At 51.4% G+C, this 20,803-nt stretch overlaps 4 protein-coding genes across 4 annotated transcripts in view; 1 reads left to right on the plus strand and 3 right to left on the minus strand.

Annotated features, from left to right (window-relative positions):
• Positions 1-20,803, minus strand: part of LOC104027533 (uncharacterized) — a 347,867-nt gene that overhangs the window by 73,777 nt on the left and 253,287 nt on the right.
• On the minus strand, positions 1,297-6,782 carry LOC104036208 (E3 ubiquitin-protein ligase TRIM39). Its single transcript, XM_009489743.2, has 6 exons — positions 6,363-6,782; positions 5,250-5,345; positions 4,320-4,550; positions 3,585-3,607; positions 2,721-2,836; positions 1,297-2,074 (listed from the first exon to the last, which is right to left on the minus strand). Exons 1-6 carry the CDS (start codon positions 6,780-6,782, stop codon positions 1,560-1,562), a joined length of 1,401 nt encoding a protein of 466 aa, XP_009488018.1. The 3' UTR covers positions 1,297-1,559.
• Positions 10,903-14,624, plus strand: LOC104036207 (zinc finger protein RFP). Its single transcript, XM_009489742.1, has 7 exons — positions 10,903-11,322; positions 12,001-12,096; positions 12,445-12,675; positions 12,867-12,889; positions 13,178-13,293; positions 13,492-13,521; positions 14,110-14,624. Exons 1-7 carry the CDS (start codon positions 10,903-10,905, stop codon positions 14,622-14,624), a joined length of 1,431 nt encoding a protein of 476 aa, XP_009488017.1.
• On the minus strand, positions 15,163-20,170 carry LOC142596210 (E3 ubiquitin-protein ligase TRIM39-like). The gene is made up of 6 exons (XM_075725287.1): positions 20,071-20,170; positions 19,547-19,752; positions 18,968-19,087; positions 18,016-18,038; positions 17,393-17,508; positions 15,163-16,353 (listed from the first exon to the last, which is right to left on the minus strand). The coding sequence occupies exons 1-6, from the start codon at positions 20,168-20,170 to the stop codon at positions 15,833-15,835; spliced, it is 1,086 nt and encodes a 361-aa protein (XP_075581402.1). The 3' UTR covers positions 15,163-15,832.

The following is a 20,803-nucleotide window of genomic DNA, read 5'->3' on the forward strand; positions in this document are numbered from 1 at the left end:
GGAACCAGTTTGGAGTTGCTCTCCCCGGGGCCCATCGCTGCGCTGTTGCATGACGAGAAGCGCTGGCTGTGCTGCTCGTGTTATGAATTCTCCTGCTGTTTTCTGCATGCATGCAAAAAAAAATTAATTGTGGGGTGTGCAGCAGCTTCCAGGAGGGTTTTGCATATACCTGGGTGCGTGGAGGCCTGCGAGAACACCTTCCCTCCTCTGCTGCTACTTAGGGCCAAGCTTCTGAAATGCATTTTGGCTCCTAACTATAACTTAAGGACTGAAAGTTTTGGGCGTTTAAGCAGAAGTGCTATCGCGTGGTGCAGGAATGGTTATCACTAATACAAGACTCTGCTCTGCCCAGCTGGGGATTTCGCAGCGGTTCCCATTCGCTGCCCTCGAAGTGCCAGGATAAAATAACCACAAGACAGACTGCAAAGGAAGCAATTTCTTATTCTCGTTTCCGTAGTTTGCATTCAGCAGCTGAGGCAAACAAAGCTTTTCAAGCGATCAAAGGCGCGTCCGTACAATCGGTTCGGATATCTGAAAAACACCGACTCCATCCACTGGGAAATGCTCCTGTGAGCACACTCCGTCCCTCCTGGGTCCTTCCTTATGCTCCCAAATATCCATTAGGCACCAGCTCAGCCCGAGGCTGTTGCTCCATAAGAGGTTAAAGCTGACTCTGCCTGGGGAAGGATTTATTTCTCTTGGTTTTTGGCATCCGCAGGAGAAATGTCTCCATGCCATCTAATCAATCTGGGCTCCCTCTGTAATCAGAGAAGTAAATACTCCCACAAGCACTTGTCGAGCCATTTCTAGATGAAATAAATTAAAATTTGCCACCGTTCTCCACTGACCCTGGAGGGACTGTAGCCTGAATGGCTGCATATGGAGAGGTGAGTCCTTACAACGTCCAAAGGTGTGGACATCACACAGCACTAAGCATTGCTCCAACACAAGCTCACACCAGGGATGCAGGTACTTCTGAGGATTTAAAGTACCCTTCCACCAGCTCAGGCCTTGCCTATCTCACCCTTGGATTAGATTATCACCACCTTGTCAGAGATCGCATTGAACTTGAAGCCATCATGAAGTCCTCCAGGCTTTTGCATCGTCGCATCTATGCTCAGTCGCGCAGCTGAAAGCTCGGTGAGCCAAAAAAAGGGTCCAGCAAACGGCAGGGATGCATGATCGATCGGAGAGGGCGGAGGGGGAGAAACTGGGAACCGGCTCGGCGTGTGTTCAGCTCAGTTCTATCCCTGTCCTCCGACAGAGAGGTTTTTGGAGGGGATTTATGGGCATGGATGCACCAAGGCAGCAGCACCGGCAAAGCCACTCAATGGCAGAGCAAGGCAGTTTTTTGGGGGGCAGAAAGGCAGCCCCCCTCCTCTAAAAGCTCTGAACCAACCAATGTTTCTTGCTGACATAAATGATGGGAAAAAGAGAATTTTCCATCCTGGGCAGCGCATTCTTCATGCTCCCAAAAACCATCTCTGGGGTGATGAGCCCCCGCGGTCTCCCCAGCCCCCAGCAAGTGAAGCTCGAGTGGATGCTGTCCCATGGGGGGGTCATGGGGAGAGTGTGAACTGGCACCCCCTCCCCAGGCAGAGAAGGGGGAGGATTCTCTCCCCTGCAAAGGATGTCGGGGGGTAGGCGAAGATCGGTGCCTCATTATTGGAGTCGAAAAACGCCACTCGCCCCGCCTCGTAGTCCAGGTAAATCCCAATCACTTTGGGGGCAGCGAGCAGGGAGATGGGGATGGTAGGAGAGGTGAGAGCTTGGTACTGGCTCCCACACTGCCCCACCGCCCAGATCCCCACCTTGGGATTGACGCTGATCCGTCCCTTCCTCCTCACCGACTCCTTGGCCACCCCAACCGCCCAGGCTTCCCCATCGCCCACCTCCACCTCCCAGTAATGCCTCCCCGTGTCGAAACCCTCGCAGCCCAGGACGCAGCGAGACGAGTCGAAACGCTTGGGGTTGTCGGGTACGGGCTGGCGGGTGTCTTCCCATCTCACGCACTTGCGATCCTCGGATAGGACGAGCCGGGGATGCGCTGTCTCTGGATCCAGCGTCAAACTTACTGCGGACAGAGAGAAGATGAGCATCGTAGGCACAGCTCACTCCTCAAGGGCATTAGGGTCACGTTTTCCCCATCTTCCCCCAGTTTAACCTTGGGATGATCCAGCTCCCAGTCCCTGTTTGCTGGAGCAGAGCAGGAATGGATTTATGCCCACAAGCAAGATTGGAAGAGCAGAAAAGACGGCTGCATGAAAGAAGCTTGATCTAGAGTAAAAGTAAGGCTTTGAAGTGTGTATTTTTTTGCCAGAAGTCTCCAGGCCATTGAAAAAGAGGAAAGAAAGCCTCAGGTGTCCCATAACTTTCCTTTTTTAAGTTCCCATGTGGAAATATTTGCAATTTTCACCTTTGGTCTCATTGAGAGAGGTGATTTCCAAAGGTGACACTGACCCTACCTGAGGTCCCACGGCACCCCAACGCTTACCATGCTCCTTGAGCTCTGCCAGGAGGCAAACTCGCCCTCTCTCATGTAATCAACTAGGGTAATTGCTTCTTGCTATGCTCATATGGCTACAGCTTGGCAGGACATGTTGGAAGTATCTCTCCATTTCACCAGGACTTCTCCTACCTAGCTGAAATCTCCTTCCTTAGATCTGCCGCAGACAGACCCAGCACAACCTCAAACCCTCTCCTTCCCGGTTTCTCTGTACCTCGAAATTTCATCAGCATCTCTTTGAGGGCAATATTTTTCTGAGGAAGACCGGTGGGTTTCTCTCCCAGCTCAGGCGATGTCTCTTCTGGCTTCTGGGCCACGTCCTTCTCAAGCCTGGAAAGAAGGAAGACCTTTCTAATAATACTTCCTTCACTCATAATTGTCATTATGCACTGACTGGTTTTCAACTGGGATTTCTTATAAAGAAATAAGTAATAGTAGGACTAGAGCGATGGCTTGGTCCAAGGGCACTCATTAATGAGCTCCCAGAGAAGGATTATGTATCTACTTTGTTCCCAAACACCAGTGAAGAGTCCCTGGATGGTAAAGGCTTTCTGTCATGACCAACAGCTCTCTACATCAAGGGAAATGCAGGCAATAAAAAAATGCCTTTCCTTGCCTGCTTTTGTCTTTCCAATAACCCACCTTCTCAATCCATGTCCAAAGAGGACATGAAGAGGTCTGTTATAGGGGTGGAAGTTCATACTGGATTCACTTCCACCCGGATGCACTCCTTAGTGTTTAAACATCCACTTATTTTTAGCTGCTGGCTCGCTATTTTTGACGGGTTCACAAGGGCAGGGAGTGAAAGCTCAGCCCTCCAGGAATAAGTAGTTTTGGATGGACTATAGAGAAGAAGCTGCAGCAGAGCTGAAGGTACCATCAACCCATCTGATACCTTTCCCTGGTCTTCAGTATCCTACTTGGACTTTTTGCAGTGTCCTAGTTGCCTCCTATATGTCTATACAGTCCCTAGCATACGGGGATCGTAAGTGGCTGGGAGTTTCGGAGTCCATCAGTGTCACCACCGTAGAGATAAACAACATTAACATCGCAAGAACACGTGAAAGGAGCCGCAAACCTGCTCAAGATGTTTCTGCTCTCCTACAAGGGAAAGATGAGAGAAGGAGCATTAGGTCAGAGCAAAGTCAGCCTGATAGTAAACAACGAGTAGCTACTGCAGGGCTGTGGGGTGACCTCAGGTAACTCAAGGCATTGCTCTGTCTAAATTATGGGTCTAAAATTAATACTGATCTGCCTGCGTGGTGTTTGCAGATCTGCCGGGGAGTTAGGCGAGGTCATGGCAACATCACTTAATGAGCAGCTCGGTGTAGTTATCTGCCATCACCCACCACCTTTCATGTCCCTGCTCTTCCAGTACGGGCATTATTACCGCTAATGCACACCACTGCTTCAGCGTATTTGAATGTTTTAAGTCAGGAGTTAACCAGAGCCTCGAGGTGTGCTCAGGTGATGGGTTTGGACCACTACCTAAAGACGAGATGAGTGCCTGTCGTTTCTCCACTGCATACGAAGGAACTCGGACAGTTGTTTTGCATGTAGACACGTACAACCAGATGGATGAATCCCATACCCATGTAAATAGACAGTGATTTAAACAGACTGTGGTTGATTTAAAATATTCAAGTGGGCAGTTGGGCCATGCTTGTGATCATTGAAGAAAATAATTAAAAAAAAAAAAAAAAGCTTTGAAAGATACATTTTAAAACGAGTATTTAGAATTAATTTGACTCCTGGGCTGGTGACACCAGTGGTGTTCAAGGCCAGTGGTCTTCAGAGGGGCCTGAGGTCTCACCTGCAGGAATTCACACGCTGGCTTCTGACACTTCTCCTCCAGTTCACCGATCTGCTTGCCGATGGAGGAGATCTCCTCCAAGAGCCTGTTGATGTTCTCCTCCTGTCTCCTCATGATCTCCTGGTCCAGCTTTGCCAGCTGGTCCAAGAGGAGACGTTCCTGTCCCTCCACGAACTCGTGCAGTTCCTTGACTTCAGACACAATTTTCTGCCTCTCCATTTCCACTTGTTCCTGCAACGAGAACCGACGCACGCAAGGGAGAGGCAGGGCTGGTGGCAGAAATGGTCGAGAAAAAATTGCAACAGAAAATGATGACTTATAACCCAGCCATAACTTCCAGTGACTGTTGCAGAGCAGAGGAATAATAAAGACAATTTTTTTGTCATTTCTAGGCTGACGTCACTGAGGACAAAGGACATTTCCCGTGTACTGTAATCTTTGTACCCAAAACACTCCAGACCTTTGAACAACATGGGAAGATACAAAATAAAACCATAAACAGATTAGTCAGTGAAAGAGGTCAGGGAAAGGGAAAACAAGGCAAGAAAGAAGCAATCGGGTGATTCCCATTTCCTGTATGTATTAATAGGGGGAATCTGGGAACGTGCCCCACTTGTGAGCAAACCGAGGAAGAAAAAGATCAGCAATAACCTGGCAAAATCCAACACATGGTCCCAGCCTGCTAAGATGTACAAGGAGCAGAAGACATGGGGAAAATGGGAGTGGCTTTTAATCTACCATGGGGACAGGCTGTCGCCGCTGCCCACACCTTATTGCAATGGAAAGAACATTCCCGTACATGTGCAAGGGACCGTGGAGACGTGATCTTTGGCCATGGCACATCTCACGTCTCCACATCTATTGCCATGGCCAGAGGGACAACCGAAAGAAAAGGGAGAAAGCTGTCGCCACCCAGAGATAGACACTTACGAGGAATTCCTGGCTTTTTGCTTCCTCAGCCACTTTCAGCCCCAGCAGCTTTTCTCTCCTGTCCTTCAGGATCTGCACATGAGCCTGGAATTTCTCCTGAGTGGACAAGAAACACCTTGCTGGTGCATTTTCTTCCTCTAGCTGGTCCATCCCTCTACCCTCATCCCACTTATCCAGGTTTCTCTCCTACAAACTCAGATTATTCCCTGCTTAATAACACAATAACCTGGCACTCTGAATTCATAAATCGTGATTTCTGGGAGAGCAGACAGCCAGAACTGGTTGCTTTCTCCCACAGCCAGGGTGAAATTCATGGCATAGATTGGAAAAGACCCAGGTAAAGGACCAAATCAATGGAAAAGGAGCTTTAAATGATTGGGGAGCCCCTGCTGGCATCTGCTGAGGTTCAGCCTGTGCTCAGCGCTGACCCAAAACTCAGAAGCTTGGGCTGTTTGCTCAGTTCAGCTGCCAAGGAATGTGCTTTTTGGTCACAACCTCAAAGCCCGGATGGGACATTCAAGCCAGTTTATGGGGGGGAGACCATACCCTCCATCACCCTTGTGCGGTGAGACCAGGGTTACATCACACGTCTGCGGCGAGAGCAAATTTTTTTTCCCACCTTCAGCGAAATCAGTTTTCACAACAACCAGCACATGCACACAGTGAAACTGGAGCCCAGACCATTGACTTGCTGGAAAACCCAACCCTGCCTTGCACACCAGCACCGTAAGACCAGATTCTGTCCTGTACATCCATGTGCAGCATCTCCTGCACCCCAAATGTGCGAGACAGCATAGCTGACCCTGCTTTGAGCAGCAGGTTGGGTTAAATGATCTCCTGGGCTCCTTTCCAGCACGATTTGTATGAAGACACCATGATGATACGGAAATGACAGCTTCAAGGCAGTTGGGGTGACCAGCAATGTAAGCGAGGGGGAGCGCAGAGCGGGCAGGGTGGGGGCAGCAGTAATCCAACGCTCATGCCATGATGCAGAAAGCAGATTGAAAGGGGTAGAAATCCAGATGTCTGCAAGCAGAACAACCCACAGGGCAGCTCCCTGACCCGGTTCCCTCCTCCTCCCTCATCCCCGCGCCACGCACGGAGACCTCCCACCTTGTGCTCCTCCGCAGCCTCCTCGATGGGGACCACGGCGTGGACCCGGTGAGCCTGGGACTCTCTGCAAACCAGGCAGATGGGGGTCTGGTCCTCCTCACAGAAGAGTTTCAGAGCTTCCTGGTGCTTCTCGCACAGCTTCTCCCCCCCTGCCCCTCCTTTAGCTGCCTGCAAGCTCAGCCGCTTGGCTATCTCGATGATTTTTGCCAGCTCCCGGTTAGGTCTCAGGTTTCTCTGCGGGGCCGTCTCTTTGCACTGAGGGCAGGCGAAATTCTCCTCGGCTTCCTCCCAGCAACGGGTGATGCATGCCCGGCAGAAGTTGTGACCGCAATGGATGGAGACGGGGTCCTGGAAGAAGCCCAGGCAGATGGAGCAGGAGGCTTCGTCGCGGAAACTTTCGGCAGGGCTGTCTGCAGCCATGGTCTCGGCGGCAAAGATGACGGGGCAGCTTTTGTTTTCCGCCCTAGCTGGTCTTGCCCATTGGCTGCTCCCCTTCCTGCAGGTGCCTCGGGCCCCGAGGGAGGTGAAAGTGAGTGGCAGAGGAGTTTCGCTGCCGAGATGCGCCAGATTTTCTCCGGGTTGCGACCACTGCCAAGCAAAATGCTGCGCTGAGCAGCTGCAGAGGGGAAGGGGGAATCCCCCTTTCCCCAAGGACCCCAGTGGGTTGAAAAGAGATTAAATGGAAAATAAACATCCTTCATAATCTCCTGGCTTGTTAGAAATTCACCTGCAGCTCCCGTATGACACCCCCTCCCCCAAAAAATACCCAGGGAAATGAAGGGGTAGCTCCTGCCCCAAGCCTCCCCGTGGCACCCCTAAACCATCCTGGATTCATTGCTCATTAAGAAGTATGCTTTTAATGTATTAATTGAAGGGCACAGCCATGAGGATAGAGCTTAAGCCAGTCCCCTGCCACAGCTAAGTCTCCCTTCTTCAAGTTAAACCAAGACGACACATCTTTCGCTGCTCATTTCAGCTCTTTATTATTTATCATACCTAACTGCTGGCTTCACCGCCATCCTGCCAGCGTCCTCGTTTCTGCGTGTGTACGTGCAGCTATAAATACCTTTATCGTTGCTTTCGATTCTCCTTTTAAACATGATGCCATTTCTTTCATGGTTCAGGGCTGAGCCTGGCGTCAAGCAGCAGCCAGTTACCACTCACCCTCTTATCTTTAATTTTCCTTTTTGTCCAAGCTTGCCTGCAATTAAGGAAGGGAAGGGATTTTCTTCCACCCTGTAAATTAAATAACTCCACAACCAGCCGTACCCCTCACTCAGTCTGCTCAGAAGCGGGTTCTCCTTCATCCAACATCCCACCACGCTGCAGGAGAGCTTCCTTCACCCCTCAGCCGCCACGTCTTGGGGAAAAAAGGTGATATTTCAGGAATGACCTTCCAGCAATGGAAATCTCCCCTCCCACGGCTGCTTTTTGATTTGCAAAGTCACTTTGCTCCAGCTGCGCTGACCTTGCACGGTCGGTTGGGTGCCTGCCTGCATAAACGTGCCTCCCCCTGCTTTTTGTGCACCAGTTTTTAAAAGTCTCAGCGTCCCTGGTTTTCCTGCAAAGTCCCTCGCCTCAGGCTGTAGCAATGAGCTCCCAAATCCACCAAGACCTCATCCCAAATTGGGTTTCGTAACACCAAAGTAGCAAATGTCTTCCTCTCCTTCCCTCCAGCCCTCTGCAGCTTTCCTAGAGGGACAGCAGTGTTCTTCTTCCTCTTGGACACGAACCCCCCAATTCACTCAATCCCATGGACCTGTGGCATGTGGAAGAGCTGCTCCCTGTCCGAAGCCCTTTGCGTGCCGGAGCGAACGGGGCTTATTTGCATTGGGCTGAGGCTGGGTAACGAAGTGACACATTTTCTGAGAACATCAGTAAATAACGCATCCGCCGTTATTTGTTTGCAAGTGTTTTCAGGGGTCATGATTTTCCGGTGCAGCACTCTTGAGCACACGAACACTCAGATTGAAACCTGTGGTACGGTTTCGCACTCAGGGCTTTTTTTGTTGTCGCTGATCCAGAGTTAAGGGTTGATTTAGTGGGGAACAAGATGTGCCAAGAGGCTGGTGTTGGGATGGATATGTCTGAGGGACTGCTTGGCTTTGACTTTTGCGTTTAGGACATTGCTTTCTCTCCCGCTTTTCTTCCTCCTGCTGTCCCACAAGTGCTGGCAGCATCATCACCTCTGCCCTGGTGCCAAAAGCCACGTTTCCTCCCCAGTTACCTATGAGTCACATAGTCAGAGTAATCACCCAGCCGTCGCTTGCAGCGGCTTTACTCTTTGCCTGTGCCTCTTTTGAGCTTGGTGCGCCTGGAAAAGCATCTCAGCTTCTCCAAGCCCAGGAATATCAGTTGATTTTTCAAGCCCCGAAGGCACTGAGGAGCGTTAACAGCCCTAAGCAGCTCCACTTGGGACCCCCCCACCCTCTGCCCATGGCCCAGGGGCTCTATTTAAGCTCAGTCCTGGGGTGTGGTCCTTTTGCAAGCTGCCTTGGAGGAGCACCCATGCATGGCTGTGGACTCTGCTGATCCATCCCTTCATGATTCATTACTGCAATGCCCTCAGTGAGAGAATTTTACCCCCTGAGAAAACTCAGCAGAGGTTTGGTGCCGCTTCTCCCAGGATGGAGAAAATGCGGGTGTTGTAGGGGTGTTTGATCCCATCATTGGTGTGGTGGGCGTCTGGGTGAGGGATGTGTATGGGAGAGACTGCAAAGCATCACTTGCCGTGTCTAGATGATGCTGAACTTGATCTTAAATAGCAGCAAGGCACAGAGAAGGGAACCATGGGGTACTTAAGCGTGTCCGTCTCCTGCAATATCAAATTTAAACCTTTGGGCAAAACTCACTGAAGGCGCAATTTGACTTCGTGGATAATCTGGCTCAGCTCCTGAAGGTGCGCTGGGTGCTTTTTTTTTTTTTTTTTTTTTTTTTTTTTACAACTAAAACTTTGCATTAGAACTGTCTATGCAGTAAACTGGGTTGGGTATATGAGGCAGAGTAAAAATAATGACACCCTTCTTCAAACGAGCCCTTAATTGGCTGTGTGTAAGCAACGGGGACTATTAGCGAGTGCGGTCTCAAGAGGGAGCTGGAGGCTCTGTTTTGAAAGCGAAGACGACATTTGCTCCATGCCTCTGTGCAGGAAAAAAAAAAAAAATTAGTAATCAAAGGTTTTCTGTGGGATTCTGCTTAATTGCTTCAAGGCATAGGTACGGGGCTGGGGGCAACCACAGTTACCCATCAGGCACAAACCACCCTGCATCAGTTTTCTCCTTTCTTTGTGTTGCGTGGTTTTGCTCCTGCCGCCTTTTCCCACAGTTTCAGGGTTAAATCTTAATACAGGCCAGGGAAAGGGGTGCTTTTTCCTGTAGATGTTGCTTTCAGGGGATCAGCTAGATGAAGGAACTGTTTGGGATGAAAAAAATCCATTGGGAAAGGATTTTTTTTTTTTTCCAGCCTGGTTGATACCTGACTCTGCAGAGGCGGAGAAGGCAGGATGGTGATGGCCAAAGCTACAAATGGGTCAGTTCAAAAGGACGGTTCAAATGCTAAAAAGGTTCAAAGCCCCCACTGGTGCAGACAAGATTTTCCCAGAGGGATGTAAGGACTAAGTGATGATCTTCCCAACAGGGAGCAAGGCGATGAGTTTGCTCTTGGCTGGGGCATCCAGCCCCTTTTGTGCTGGAAATGGGATCCCTGGGGTGCCGGCATCTATCAGTACCTGGAGAAATACCATGCTAATAAGCCAGGACTTGGGAATTGATCCTGATTTGCAATGCAGAAGATGGGAGCAGTTTAATGCCTGAAGCTGGAGGGAGGCAGGATTTGGGGGAGGGGCGGGGGGGGGAGGGGGCAGCTGCAAATTTTCCAGGATCAGAAGGAGTTGGAGGTATGGGGTCCCATTTCGCACCTCCCTTTCCTCCTTCCCCGCACCCTGCCTTGGGCTCTGTTTGCTGCAGAGGCAGAACCGATGCTGACCCTGCGCATGCCAGTGGCATTGATTTGCTGCTGAGCGGAGGACCGGACCCTGTCCCCATCCTGGGACCCTTCTCCCACTCCCTGTGGGGGCCCCTCAGCCCCCACTTCTGGTTTCATTCCTTCTCCTTCACCCTTCCTGCAATATGCAACCTCCTTCCCAAGCCACCTTCAGCCTCACCCTTTCCATGGATGCTCTTCCCCATCTTTTCCACGCCAAGCCCCCTCCCCAAATCCTCTTTGCCCCCATGCCCAGCCCCATTCCAGGATGTGGGTCTCACCTTCAGAGTTGGCAGGGCTCCCTTTCCCCTTCCTTCCTCCCTGCCAGTCTGTGGGTACCGGGAACTGGTCCAGACTGCAAGTATCAACCGCTTTGGGTATGGGGACCACCCTGGGGGATGGAACCAGGAGGACTTTGGCCATCACCCTCTCTCTGCCTTCCCACCCAGGCTCAGCTCTGGCTCTGCCCACCCTGGGGGCGGTAGGAAGGGAAACGCCTTTCCCTTGCTCGGAAGAAAATGAAAGCGGCCGACGTCTTGTAGCTCACGTCAGGGGCCCCATGGCTGCACCGAGCCCCACCGCAGGGCTCCCCAGCGAAGCCTCCTGCCCTATCTGCCTCGAGTATTTCCGAGATCCCGTCTCCATCCACTGCGGTCACAACTTTTGCCGGGCATGCATCACCCGCTGCTGGGAGTGGTCCACAACAGATTTCTCCTGCCCGCAGTGCCGGGAGACGGCACCAGAGAGAAACTTTCGGCCCAGCCGAGAGCTGGCGCGGGTGCTTGAAATAGCCAAGCGGTTGAGTTTGCAGGCAGCCAGAGGGGAGACAGTGGAGGAGGAAGGATGCGAGAGGCACCGGGAGCCTCTGAAGGTCTTCTGCAAAGATGATGAAGCCTTCATCTGCATGATCTGCCGGGAGTCCCGAGCACACCGCTCTCACATGATGCTTCCTGTGCAGGATGCTGTCCAGGAATACAAGGTAAAAGGGATTTTTCTCCATCTAGACGTGCATTAGGGGCCAGACCAGCACCGTCAGGGCTTGATGTTCCCCTTGCAACACATTACCATCAGGCTGTGAAAAATCTCACCCCCACACAGGGCAGTAGACTGGGGGGCAGAAATTTTACCCCCCTCTGGGTGTTTGCCTCTGCTCTTCCCCCAGAGCAAACTGGCCCGTTTCAAAATGACAGCATGTACCATGCACCAGTGCTTCTGCTGTCTCAGTTCTCATCTGAGAACCTGATGCTCTGTGGCTGAAGAGGTGAGGTCTTAATCCCCTCTTCCCCGCTGCAAAATTCAAGCCTTTGTCTGGCTCTGGTACTTACTGGACATCTGCTGATCCCAAGATGCTGTCTAAGCCAGCAGGAACATGGTCCAACAAAAATAAGGACATTTTCCTGCTGTGTCAGTGAGTTAAATCAGCTCAGAGAAAGGATCCGATGCAGTCAAGAGCTGGTGCAGAAAGCTTTTTCTGCTATGTGGCATTTATTTCTGTTTAAAGCATTCCCAGGTCTTAAGCTCAGGATCTTCTGGACCAAGAGGGGCACAAGGATAAGCTCTGGAGCTGACCACAGTGCAGTCTCTTCCCCGGAGTACTTTTTTTTTCAGGCTGTTTCACTCTCCAGAGACACGGGGTCTTTATTTTTCCTTCCCTCAGGGGCAAATCCAGGCTCATCTGCAAGCCCTGAAGGAAGACAGAGACAAACTCCTGGGGTTTCGAGAGGCTGAAATGAGGAGAAGCTGGGAGTACCTGGTAAATGTTTTTACGAGGAGGGATGGGGGTCTGGATGTCTGCCTTTGGCTTTAGATGCGATGCCATGTGGGTGATCATCCTGCACTGCCTTGGGGCTGAGGTCCCTCCCCAGGTACTAAACCAAACACTGCCTGACTCTTCTCTGCATTGTAGGAAAAAAATAACAGGCAGAGCCTGAGCCCTGCTAGGCACTCAATTGCTGAATGCGAAGATATAGATATATATATAAAAGGGATATGGGATACTCAAGACAGTGACTCTTTCTAGGTGTGCAGTCACTGGCGAGCGTGCAACTTTGCTGCATCCTTCTCCACCCTACTCTTCCCTTCTTGCGTCCCCTCCTTGCAGGAGAAGACCAAAGCTGAGCGGCAGAGGGTTTTCTCCATGTTCGAAGGGTTGCGTCTCTTCCTGGAGGACCATGCCCATCACCTGCTGGCTCAGCTGGGGGACCTGGAGAAGGACATTGAGAAAATGCAGGAAGAAAACATCACTAGCCTGACAAAGGAGATCTCTCATCTGGATACCTTGATCCAGGAGATGGAGGAGAAGTGCCAGCAACCAGCAAGCAAATTTCTGCAGGTGAGGGGAGAAGGGAAGGGAGCCAGGTTATCACCGCCTGGCTCTCTTCTGACTCTGGGTATTGCCCCATGATGCTGCTGAACCCAGGCTGTGCTCGGCTCCAAAGCCGCGTTCATGCTGTTGAGGTTTCAGCAGATGTTTTGCTGTCAAGACCCATTTGCTGAGTTTCCTCTTCCCTCTCTCCCTTCCAGGACATCAGAGGCACCTTGAGCAGGTATGGGGATTCCTGAGCTTCTTCCATCCCAGGCTGGGGAGGGAGGTTGGACCTTGTGTTTGGCAGGACAGGTACAGGAAAGCCTTTACAAAACCTCACCCAGAAGTCAAATACTTGGATTTCTGGACAGAGGCTCCAAGCAAAGGTGTCTTTACCCATCGTTGAATGTGCAGCAGGTTTAGTAAAGCCTGCACCAGCTCCTCTGAGCTATGGGTGCGCACATAAGATTTCTCAGTCTCTCTCTGAGAAGATGCATCCTCTACACTTTGTTCTGTCCTCCTCTTCTAGGTTTGAAAAGGAAAATTTCCAGCAACCCCTGTTGCTTCTTCCAGAGCTGGAAAAGAAAATCAGCCACTTCAGGGAGAAAAATATTGCTCTAGAGGAGACTCTGAGGAGCTTCCAAGGTATTGAGCGTGGGCTGGGGCGGGGAGACGGAGAAATACCTCTGTGAGCATAAATTCTATTTATTTCCTTAGAGTATAAGTCATATTTTATTGCAATTATATATGTGATTGCAGCATGGCAGAACAACCTCTCTGTTTTCATGTTCATGCTGATACCTGCGTGTTATATCAGACAATGTCTCTTCTCCCCCTCTTTAGACATCCTGATGTTTGAGCTGCCTGAAAAGAGTAAGTCCACATCTCCTGGAGGTGAGGGAGTGGGGAAGGACCAAGGGAAGGTTGAGCCCCACATGGGATGGGCCATGAGTTGGAGGGTCATCTGGGGAAGATGCTGCCGTGTCTGAACAAAGCAATGAAGGGGGTGGGGGGAGTGGGAAGGCGGGGGCAAAACCACCATCAGGAGTCAGGGAATCCTCACCATGATGTGTTGATGGATTCATTTCTTTCAACGGAGCTGCTGAGTTGCATGAAGACTGAGTTTGCCCCTCAGGTCAGTGTGTTCAGGGAACAAATGCTTAGTTTGGCATTTTTGGCACACACACACACACACAAAAAAAAAAGGGTAGGGGTCTCCTACCTATCTGCCTTGGGGCTTGTTCACTTGCTCCCTTGGGAATCATCTGCTGATGCTTGTCTGGGTCCTGTGGGATGGGGAAAGCAACCAATGTCTGCCCCTGCAGCGAGGGCAGAGCATCCCAAGCAAGGGGATGGGTGGTGCTGCAGGACCTCCCCGCTCAGCCCCTGCAGTGAGGCGGAACCCGAGGCCATGGGAAATGGTTTGGTGTCCTTTGATGCTCTGCTCTCTTCCCTTTGCAGTGAAGGTGACCCTGGATCCATCCACGGCTCACCCCCAGCTTGTCGTGTCGGCAGACGGGAGGAGCGTGAGGTGGGAAGATGCCCAGCGGGACCCATCTGCTGCGGGGTTTGGCCCCGATCCCTGCGTGCTGGGCTGTGAGGGCATCACCTCGGGGAGATGCTGCTGGGAGGTGGAGGTGACACCCAAAGGCTCCTGGGCCGTGGGGGTGGCCAGGGAGTCCCTGAGGATGAGGGAAGAGACCGCTGGGAGCCCCGAGATGGAGCTCTGGTCTATGGGTCTCTGTGAGGGTCAGTTTTGGGCTCTCACCTCCCTTGAGCGTATCCCGCTATACCAGATCCAGGTCCCCAAAAGGGTCCGGGTCTCCCTGGACTATGAAAAGGGTCAGGTGGCATTTTTTGATGCCGATCAGAGGGCCCTGATATTCACTTTCCCAGCAGCTTCCTTTAAAGGGGATAGTATTCATCCCTGGTTTCTGGTGTGGAGTGAGGGCTCCCAGATCACATTGTGTCCCTGAAGCTCTCCCTTCTTACCCAAACACAAGTTTTACACCCCCAACATCCCTATTTCCAGCACTTTGGAGGCTTTCTGTCTACTGAAGTCCTAGCTGGCCTTTCTGGCCTCTCTTTCCATCCTCAGTGATGCCAAAGGGTTGAGCATTTCTGTGGGTCAGTGTCCCAAATGGTCGTCCCCAAATTGGGGCATCGGTGGCTGACAAATGGAGCCACATCTGCCCCACAGCATCCTGCACCAGCTTGACTGCTTCCTCTGGTCTTATGGTTTTAGATGAAGTAAAAAGCTTTACATGCTGTAATGTTCTTCTCTGTCTGGTTATTTGCTGCTTCTGGATGTCAGGTTCAAGGAGGGGAGCTGGAGTTTGGGTTAACTAAATCCCATTCCTGGTATTTACGCAAAGCCTGCGAGTTGGTTGTACCTGCACCCAGAAAGGTCTACAAGCCCCATGCAGGTGACCACGGGACATCCCTGGAAGCCATGTGCCATGCTGCTCTCCTGTCTGCTGACAGTCCCAACCAGAGGGAAAGACACAGAGGAGGAAAATCGTGTATTTTTTTATTATTATTAATGATCTACATCATGGGGGTTTCAAATACCAGTTTTTGGAGAAGAGAGGAAAGAGTTGAGGCTCGGGAGCTTTGCCATGTGCAAACTTTCCATCAGCAAAGCTACCAACCACAGTGGTAAGATTCCACATTGCAGCACTGAAGGCTGGGATAAACCTCACCTGACATCAGAAACTTTGCAGTTCAGGTATCTGCATCTGAACTGGCCGCCCCAGGATCCTTTATAAGGGAGAAACTGTCTGGTTTAGGGCAATTGCACCCATTGGGAGTGTGGGGGAAAGAAAAAGGTAAAATTAAGGTAAAATTTGAACCCCTTGGTTTGGAGGGGACCAGCTCAGATGGAGACATCCGTACTTAATCAGACAAACCTTTCTACTGCTGTCACTCTGAATTTTTTCCCCTTTTCCCACGCCCCATTTCTATGCGCTAGGGTCCCCTCTCCAGAGCTTTTCCCCTCTCTTTGCCTCATTTTTTTCAGGTTCCCCTTCTCCCTGCACATTAAGCCCCCGGTTTCATGGGGAAGAAGGGAACACAAAAGCCAAAGTCCCCATTTCTTCTGTTCCCCATGGTCCCAGGGGTAGCATGGGGGACGTGGTTGCCCCCTGAGGCTGCAGAAAATGGGGGGGACGCTGCTCTCCGTGTCTCAGGGACACAGCCTGAGCTGGGACCTGGCCCCCACCACCCAAAGCCACGGGCGGACCCTCTCCCCAGTGAAGGAGGCACGGGAAAAAATGAACATGAGCCCCCCCTCATCTGCATCAAAGAATGCCACCGTCCCCCCGGCATAGTCCAGGTGGATGCTGACTCGCCGGGGCACCCAGCGGAGAGGCAGGAGGGTCACCTTGCGGGTGGTGAGCGCCCGAACTTGTCCCCCCCACTTCTCCACCCCCCAGATCCCTCCTTGGGGGCAAAGGCTGAGATGCCCCTTCCGACAGATGGACTCCCGGGCCACCCCCACAGCCCAATCCCCCCCGTCCCCCACCTCAACCTCCCAGCAATGCCGGCCTGCTGCAAAGCCCTGGCATCCCAGCACGAAGGGCCAGTAGTCAAATCGCTCCGGGTTATCAGGCAGGTCCCGTCGTCCTTCCCCGCGTCTCACACTCTTACAGTCCTCGGAGAGGATGAGGTCTGGGTGAGCCGTGTCGGGGTCCAGGGTCACGATGGCTGCGGGGTGGGGGACAGGGGTGTCAGAAGCAAGGCTGAGCATCCCAGGGATGTGGGGGGCTTGGAGGGGGCCAGCAGGACCCAGGCTGGCATCCAAGGGGCAAAAGCATCCCAAGATGGAAGCATCCCTGAGAAGGGGAAGGGTGCTGTACATGAAGCAGAAAAGCTGGTTTTAACAAAAAAAAAAAAACAAAACAAGAAGAAAAGGTGCACAGTAATGGCTACAGACTCATGCAGAAATCTCTGCAGATTTTAGGCTATGTTGGGTCAAAAATAAATGCTGAGGGGAGAAGAGAAATGAAGGAGAGCGATACGCGGGATGTAAACCAGCAAAGTCTCGAGCAGGTCGTCTCCTACAGCAAACGTCAACCACAGGAGAAGACCTCACTTGTTCAGCTGAGCACGTGGTTGAAAAAAAAAAAAGAGCTAAAACTTGAGGACAGGGTGATGAATTGGGTCAATCCATTTCCATATTTGTTTCATGGAAATAGGTTTCAAGGCAAGGGCTCTGCCTGGGGTGGGTTTTCCTCCAGCGTTACGTTGAGGCTCCAGCTGCAGGGCTGAGAAAACTTGTTGGGTCGCCCCAGTTTTCGTATTCTTCCTTCAGCATCTATTTTTGGCCACTTTGGGCTAGGTGCACCTTCATCGAACAGGTACAGCTGCTCTTGCATTCTCACTCTCAGCAGAAGCCAGTTTTGGGAAAGGCTAGACTGGAGGGGGAGCCGAGCCAGAGAGCAGCCCATCCTTCATCTGTGAGCATTTTTCAAGAATTAGGGCAAAACATGTATAATTAAGAGTGTGCTAAATGAGGCAATGAGTATCAAATTGTCATTTTTTTTCTGACTAGAAAAAGCCCTTTGCTCTTCCTCTCCTCCATCTCAGGGTTTCTCTCTGCAGTATACATATTATACGACTCTGCAGTATTCTGTTTCAGCTCCCAAAGTATATCCAGAGTGAGCTAAGGGCAGCTCAGCTCTTCCAGCTCTCCCCAAAATATGGCTAGCCTACTTTTTTCTCCTCCTCGAGCCCTTCTATGTACCTTGTAGCTTCTTCAGAGTTTCCTTGAGAGCACTGTTCCTCCATGAGAAATGACAGACTCTCTCTTCTGACTCTGGAGAAACATCCACTGGCAGCTGGAAAGTCACTTTCCCACACCTGATGAGGGGAAGAAAAAAAAACAAACCCCAACCCACACTTTTCAGAGTGATCGTCATCATTCCAGGAAATCTGACGCCACCAGAAATGAGGCGATGGTATTGCTAGAATGTTGGGTTTTTAATCTCACCCCTTTGGCCGAACTTCGACAGAAGTAAAGGCCAAATTTCCCTGTTGTATTAATCTTTAATTTATTTTTTAATGTAGAGAAAGGTCCAGCTTGAGAGGACGGGGCTAGAGAAAAGAGCCGAGACTTTACAGTGAAATTAAAGCCAGCCTTTGCCACGGTGGAGGTCATTTTGAGATTAAAACTCCTTTGATCAGCACATGCCCAGAAATGATCAAGAGAAGAGACAAGCATGTAGCGGTGGTACCCAAAATACCCTTCCAGACTCTCGCAATTTCCCTGAAGCGGAGGTGTATTCAGCAGCCACCGATGGGTTTTCTCCTCCATGGTCATTGCTCTTTGAAACGCCCGTGAAACAGCCTTTCAGAGAGGCCACGTACCTGCTGACGGAGCTTCTCACATCCTAGGGGAGGAGGAGAGAAAGACAAAATGAAGGTCAGCGTGAGCTTTTCTCCTTAAATCACAGCAATGCCGAACTGTTTAGCTGGGGATGGACCTCTTGGGTCTCTGCTCAGGCCTGTGTCCAGGCAAGGTCTGAGTACGTGCAGGGGTGGAGATGGCCACATCTAGAGGGACCCTGAACCAGGGAGGCACCGCGCTCACAAGGAAAACATTTTTTTCCCCAAATCTAGAAAAAATTTCCCTTGCTGCAACCTGTGCTAGATGCCTCTTGTCCTTTCACTGGACACCTCTGAGACACCGGCTCTGTCTGCTCCATAATCCCATTAGACCATTACAGATTACCAGGGCTGCCAGCAGCACTAATGGACATTAATGGCCCTGATCAGCCCCACCTGAGACCCCACCCGCCCCCTCCCCATGGCCCAGGGGCTCTCTTTAAGCTCAGTCCTTGGGTATTTGGTCCTTTTGCCTTGGAGGACCATGGCTATGGACCCTGCTGATCCACCCCATGGGCTACCTCCTTGCCTTGCCCCCAGCCCTGCCTGCTGCCCGCGGATCTACCAGATGCTCTGGGCTGCCCCCGGCTGCTCCCCACTCTCAGGTACCGCAAAGACGGGCCGAAGGTTGGTGATGCTCTTGCTCCCTACGCTATCATACTCAGCTCCTCATCCCATAGGGAACCACCAGCCCTCACCATTCCCTGCCACAGACAGTGATCCGGTCCCCCCCCTTTTTTTTTTTTCCATCTTTCCAGGCTGCAAATCTCCCCTTCCTCATCCCCTTGGGGGTTTCAGAGTTACAGATGGAATAGGAGCAAAGTGGAACTGGGAAAGCCCAACTAATTAAGCCAGTAGCTACTTGGTGGGGAGGACCCTCCCTACAGTTTTCCCTTGAAAAGCTCTAAACTCTCACCTGGGTTAATTCACTCACCGATTTCTGACTCTTCTCTTCTTGCCCTTGTGTTGGGGTGTCCAGCTGGGAAATCTCCTCTGAGGGTTTGGTGCCATTTTTTGCCTGCCTCTTCTCAAGCTCATTTTTCAGGTCTTCCAGCTGCGAAAGCAAGAAGAGCTCGTGTCCCCCTGGGACCTGCAGCGTGCCTAAAATCTGAGCATGGTCTGCCAGGGCTCAGCTTCTATCCTCCCCTTTTAAGATGCAAATGAAGGAGTAGTAGGATGGGAAATACCATGAGAAATTCATGCAAAGGCATTTCCCACAGGAGGAGATTACCTGTGAGCCCCAATGCCTCCTAACTTTTCTCGAATTCCTGGAGAAATGTGGAGGGGGAAAAAAAACCCCAAACTTGATGCAAAAAAGCAACATGGATTTGGAAGGGAAGGTGCTGATAAAAGCCACAAACACACTTGCATGAACTTGGGCAGAAAGCCGTGATATTCCTGCACTTACCAGCACAGCAGTGGTGCAAAGCAACCAAAAAGGATCTAAAGAAATGACCCGAAAGTCGGTGTTTTACTACCCAGGGACTGACAGGTCAGGGAGGCTGACACCTACCAGATCCTCCAGTTTTCTGCACTCCAGGGTAGCTGTCCTCCCTCGGAGACCTTCTCTCTCTTCCTTCGGAAAACTGAATATCCACCTGAAGTTCTTCCGAAGCAAACTAAAAAAACCTGTTGTTTTTATCCCTTTGATGGGGCTGGATCTTTCCCTTCCTGTTCTTTCCCAGTCCTGGGTAAAACTGCGGCACGGATGCGTTGAGCCTGCGAGTCAGCTCTTCGTGCCATGTCTTCTGGGCAGGAGGTGGTGACAGCCTTGGCCTGATCTGCTGGGAGCATCACGTTTCTCCCTTGTCAATCTTCCAGCTTTTTATTCTGGGGAGCTGCTGAGGGCTGTCACCTCACCGCTTTTGACCCTCTCCTTTTAGGGCTGGGCACTAGGCAAAACCATCCAAGGGAAAAGGAAAGGGCTGGAGGCAAAAGACTTTCAGGCTGCCAGGAGGGTGAGGAGCTCTTGAGGCTTGGTGGGACCATAGATGGGGAAAGCGTAAGAAAACAGGGAGGGAAACGTGCCACCAGAACCTTGTAGGTGCTGGAAGAGGGGCTGCAACTCAATGCACATAAAGGGGCACAAGTTGGGGTCCTTGGGACCCCTGCCACAAATGTGCCTATAGCCGCCCATCACTACGTGCCCTCCAAGAAACACTCTCCTGGCTCTGAGCTCACAGGGAAATGTTTTGAAGCCATTTCTAACCCACTGCTCCTTTGTTAAGCTCCATGGCTAAATATATATATTTTTTGCACGGCAGCAACTGGGAGTTTTAGAGACAGGGTCGCTGTGACCCAGCTGAAGAGCTACCGACTGAGGTAACTTTCCGAGCTGCAATCACTTGGCCAGATTTGGAGAAGCAAATCTCATTTCCAGCGAACTGTTCCCATCAGGAAGAGCCGCAGGGGAGTCGCTCAGTCCGGGAACAGCAGGACTGGAAGCAAACGCCCTGCAACCACTTCCCAGGGAAGCATGGCCTGGAGTGAGCAGGTTGGGAGGCAATCTGTCCTGCCAGACGCAGGAGGTGGGTGCAACCGAGTCAATGTCGGCATCTAATGAGACACCTTGGTCTGAGCTGGGCTGCTTTGTTCTTCCATGGAAAGTGGTTCCACACCGTCGGCAGAGCCTAGGGCACAGCTCCTTTCATCTCAAAATTAGGTGCCTACGTTTGGGCAAATGAGTCGCACCCTGAAAGTGTCTACAGAGCCTGGAAAACCGGCTGGGGTGGAGATATCTGCATTGCAGATTTCTAGAGTGAAGGGGCAC

This window comes from Pelecanus crispus, chromosome 29, assembly GCF_030463565.1.
Source record: "Pelecanus crispus isolate bPelCri1 chromosome 29, bPelCri1.pri, whole genome shotgun sequence".
NCBI lineage: Eukaryota > Metazoa > Chordata > Aves > Pelecaniformes > Pelecanidae > Pelecanus > Pelecanus crispus.

What these genes read in the sequence shown, in the direction of transcription:
- LOC104036208 (XM_009489743.2), bottom strand. Translation starts at nt 6,782, where the DNA reads ATGGCTGCAGACAGCCCTGCCGAAAGTTTCCGCGACGAAGCCTCCTGC. An exon ending in AGGCTGCGGAGGAGCACAAG is followed by an intron (nt 5,346 to 6,362) that starts GTGGGAGGTCTC and finishes TTGTCCACTCAG; the next exon opens with GAGAAATTCCAGGCTCATGT. An exon ending in CAAAAAGCCAGGAATTCCTC is followed by an intron (nt 4,551 to 5,249) that starts GTAAGTGTCTAT and finishes TTCTCGTTGCAG; the next exon opens with GAACAAGTGGAAATGGAGAG.
- LOC104036207 (XM_009489742.1), top strand. Translation starts at nt 10,903, where the DNA reads ATGGCTGCACCGAGCCCCACCGCAGGGCTCCCCAGCGAAGCCTCCTGC. An exon ending in ATGCTGTCCAGGAATACAAG is followed by an intron (nt 11,323 to 12,000) that starts GTAAAAGGGATT and finishes TCCTTCCCTCAG; the next exon opens with GGGCAAATCCAGGCTCATCT. An exon ending in ATCAGAGGCACCTTGAGCAG is followed by an intron (nt 12,890 to 13,177) that starts GTATGGGGATTC and finishes CTCCTCTTCTAG; the next exon opens with GTTTGAAAAGGAAAATTTCC.
- LOC142596210 (XM_075725287.1), bottom strand. Translation starts at nt 20,170, where the DNA reads ATGGGCGGCTATAGGCACATTTGTGGCAGGGGTCCCAAGGACCCCAAC. An exon ending in GCAGAAAACTGGAGGATCTG is followed by an intron (nt 19,088 to 19,546) that starts GTAGGTGTCAGC and finishes TTGCTTTCGCAG; the next exon opens with CTGGAAGACCTGAAAAATGA. An exon ending in AAGAGAAGAGTCAGAAATCG is followed by an intron (nt 18,039 to 18,967) that starts GTGAGTGAATTA and finishes CTCCTCCCCTAG; the next exon opens with GATGTGAGAAGCTCCGTCAG.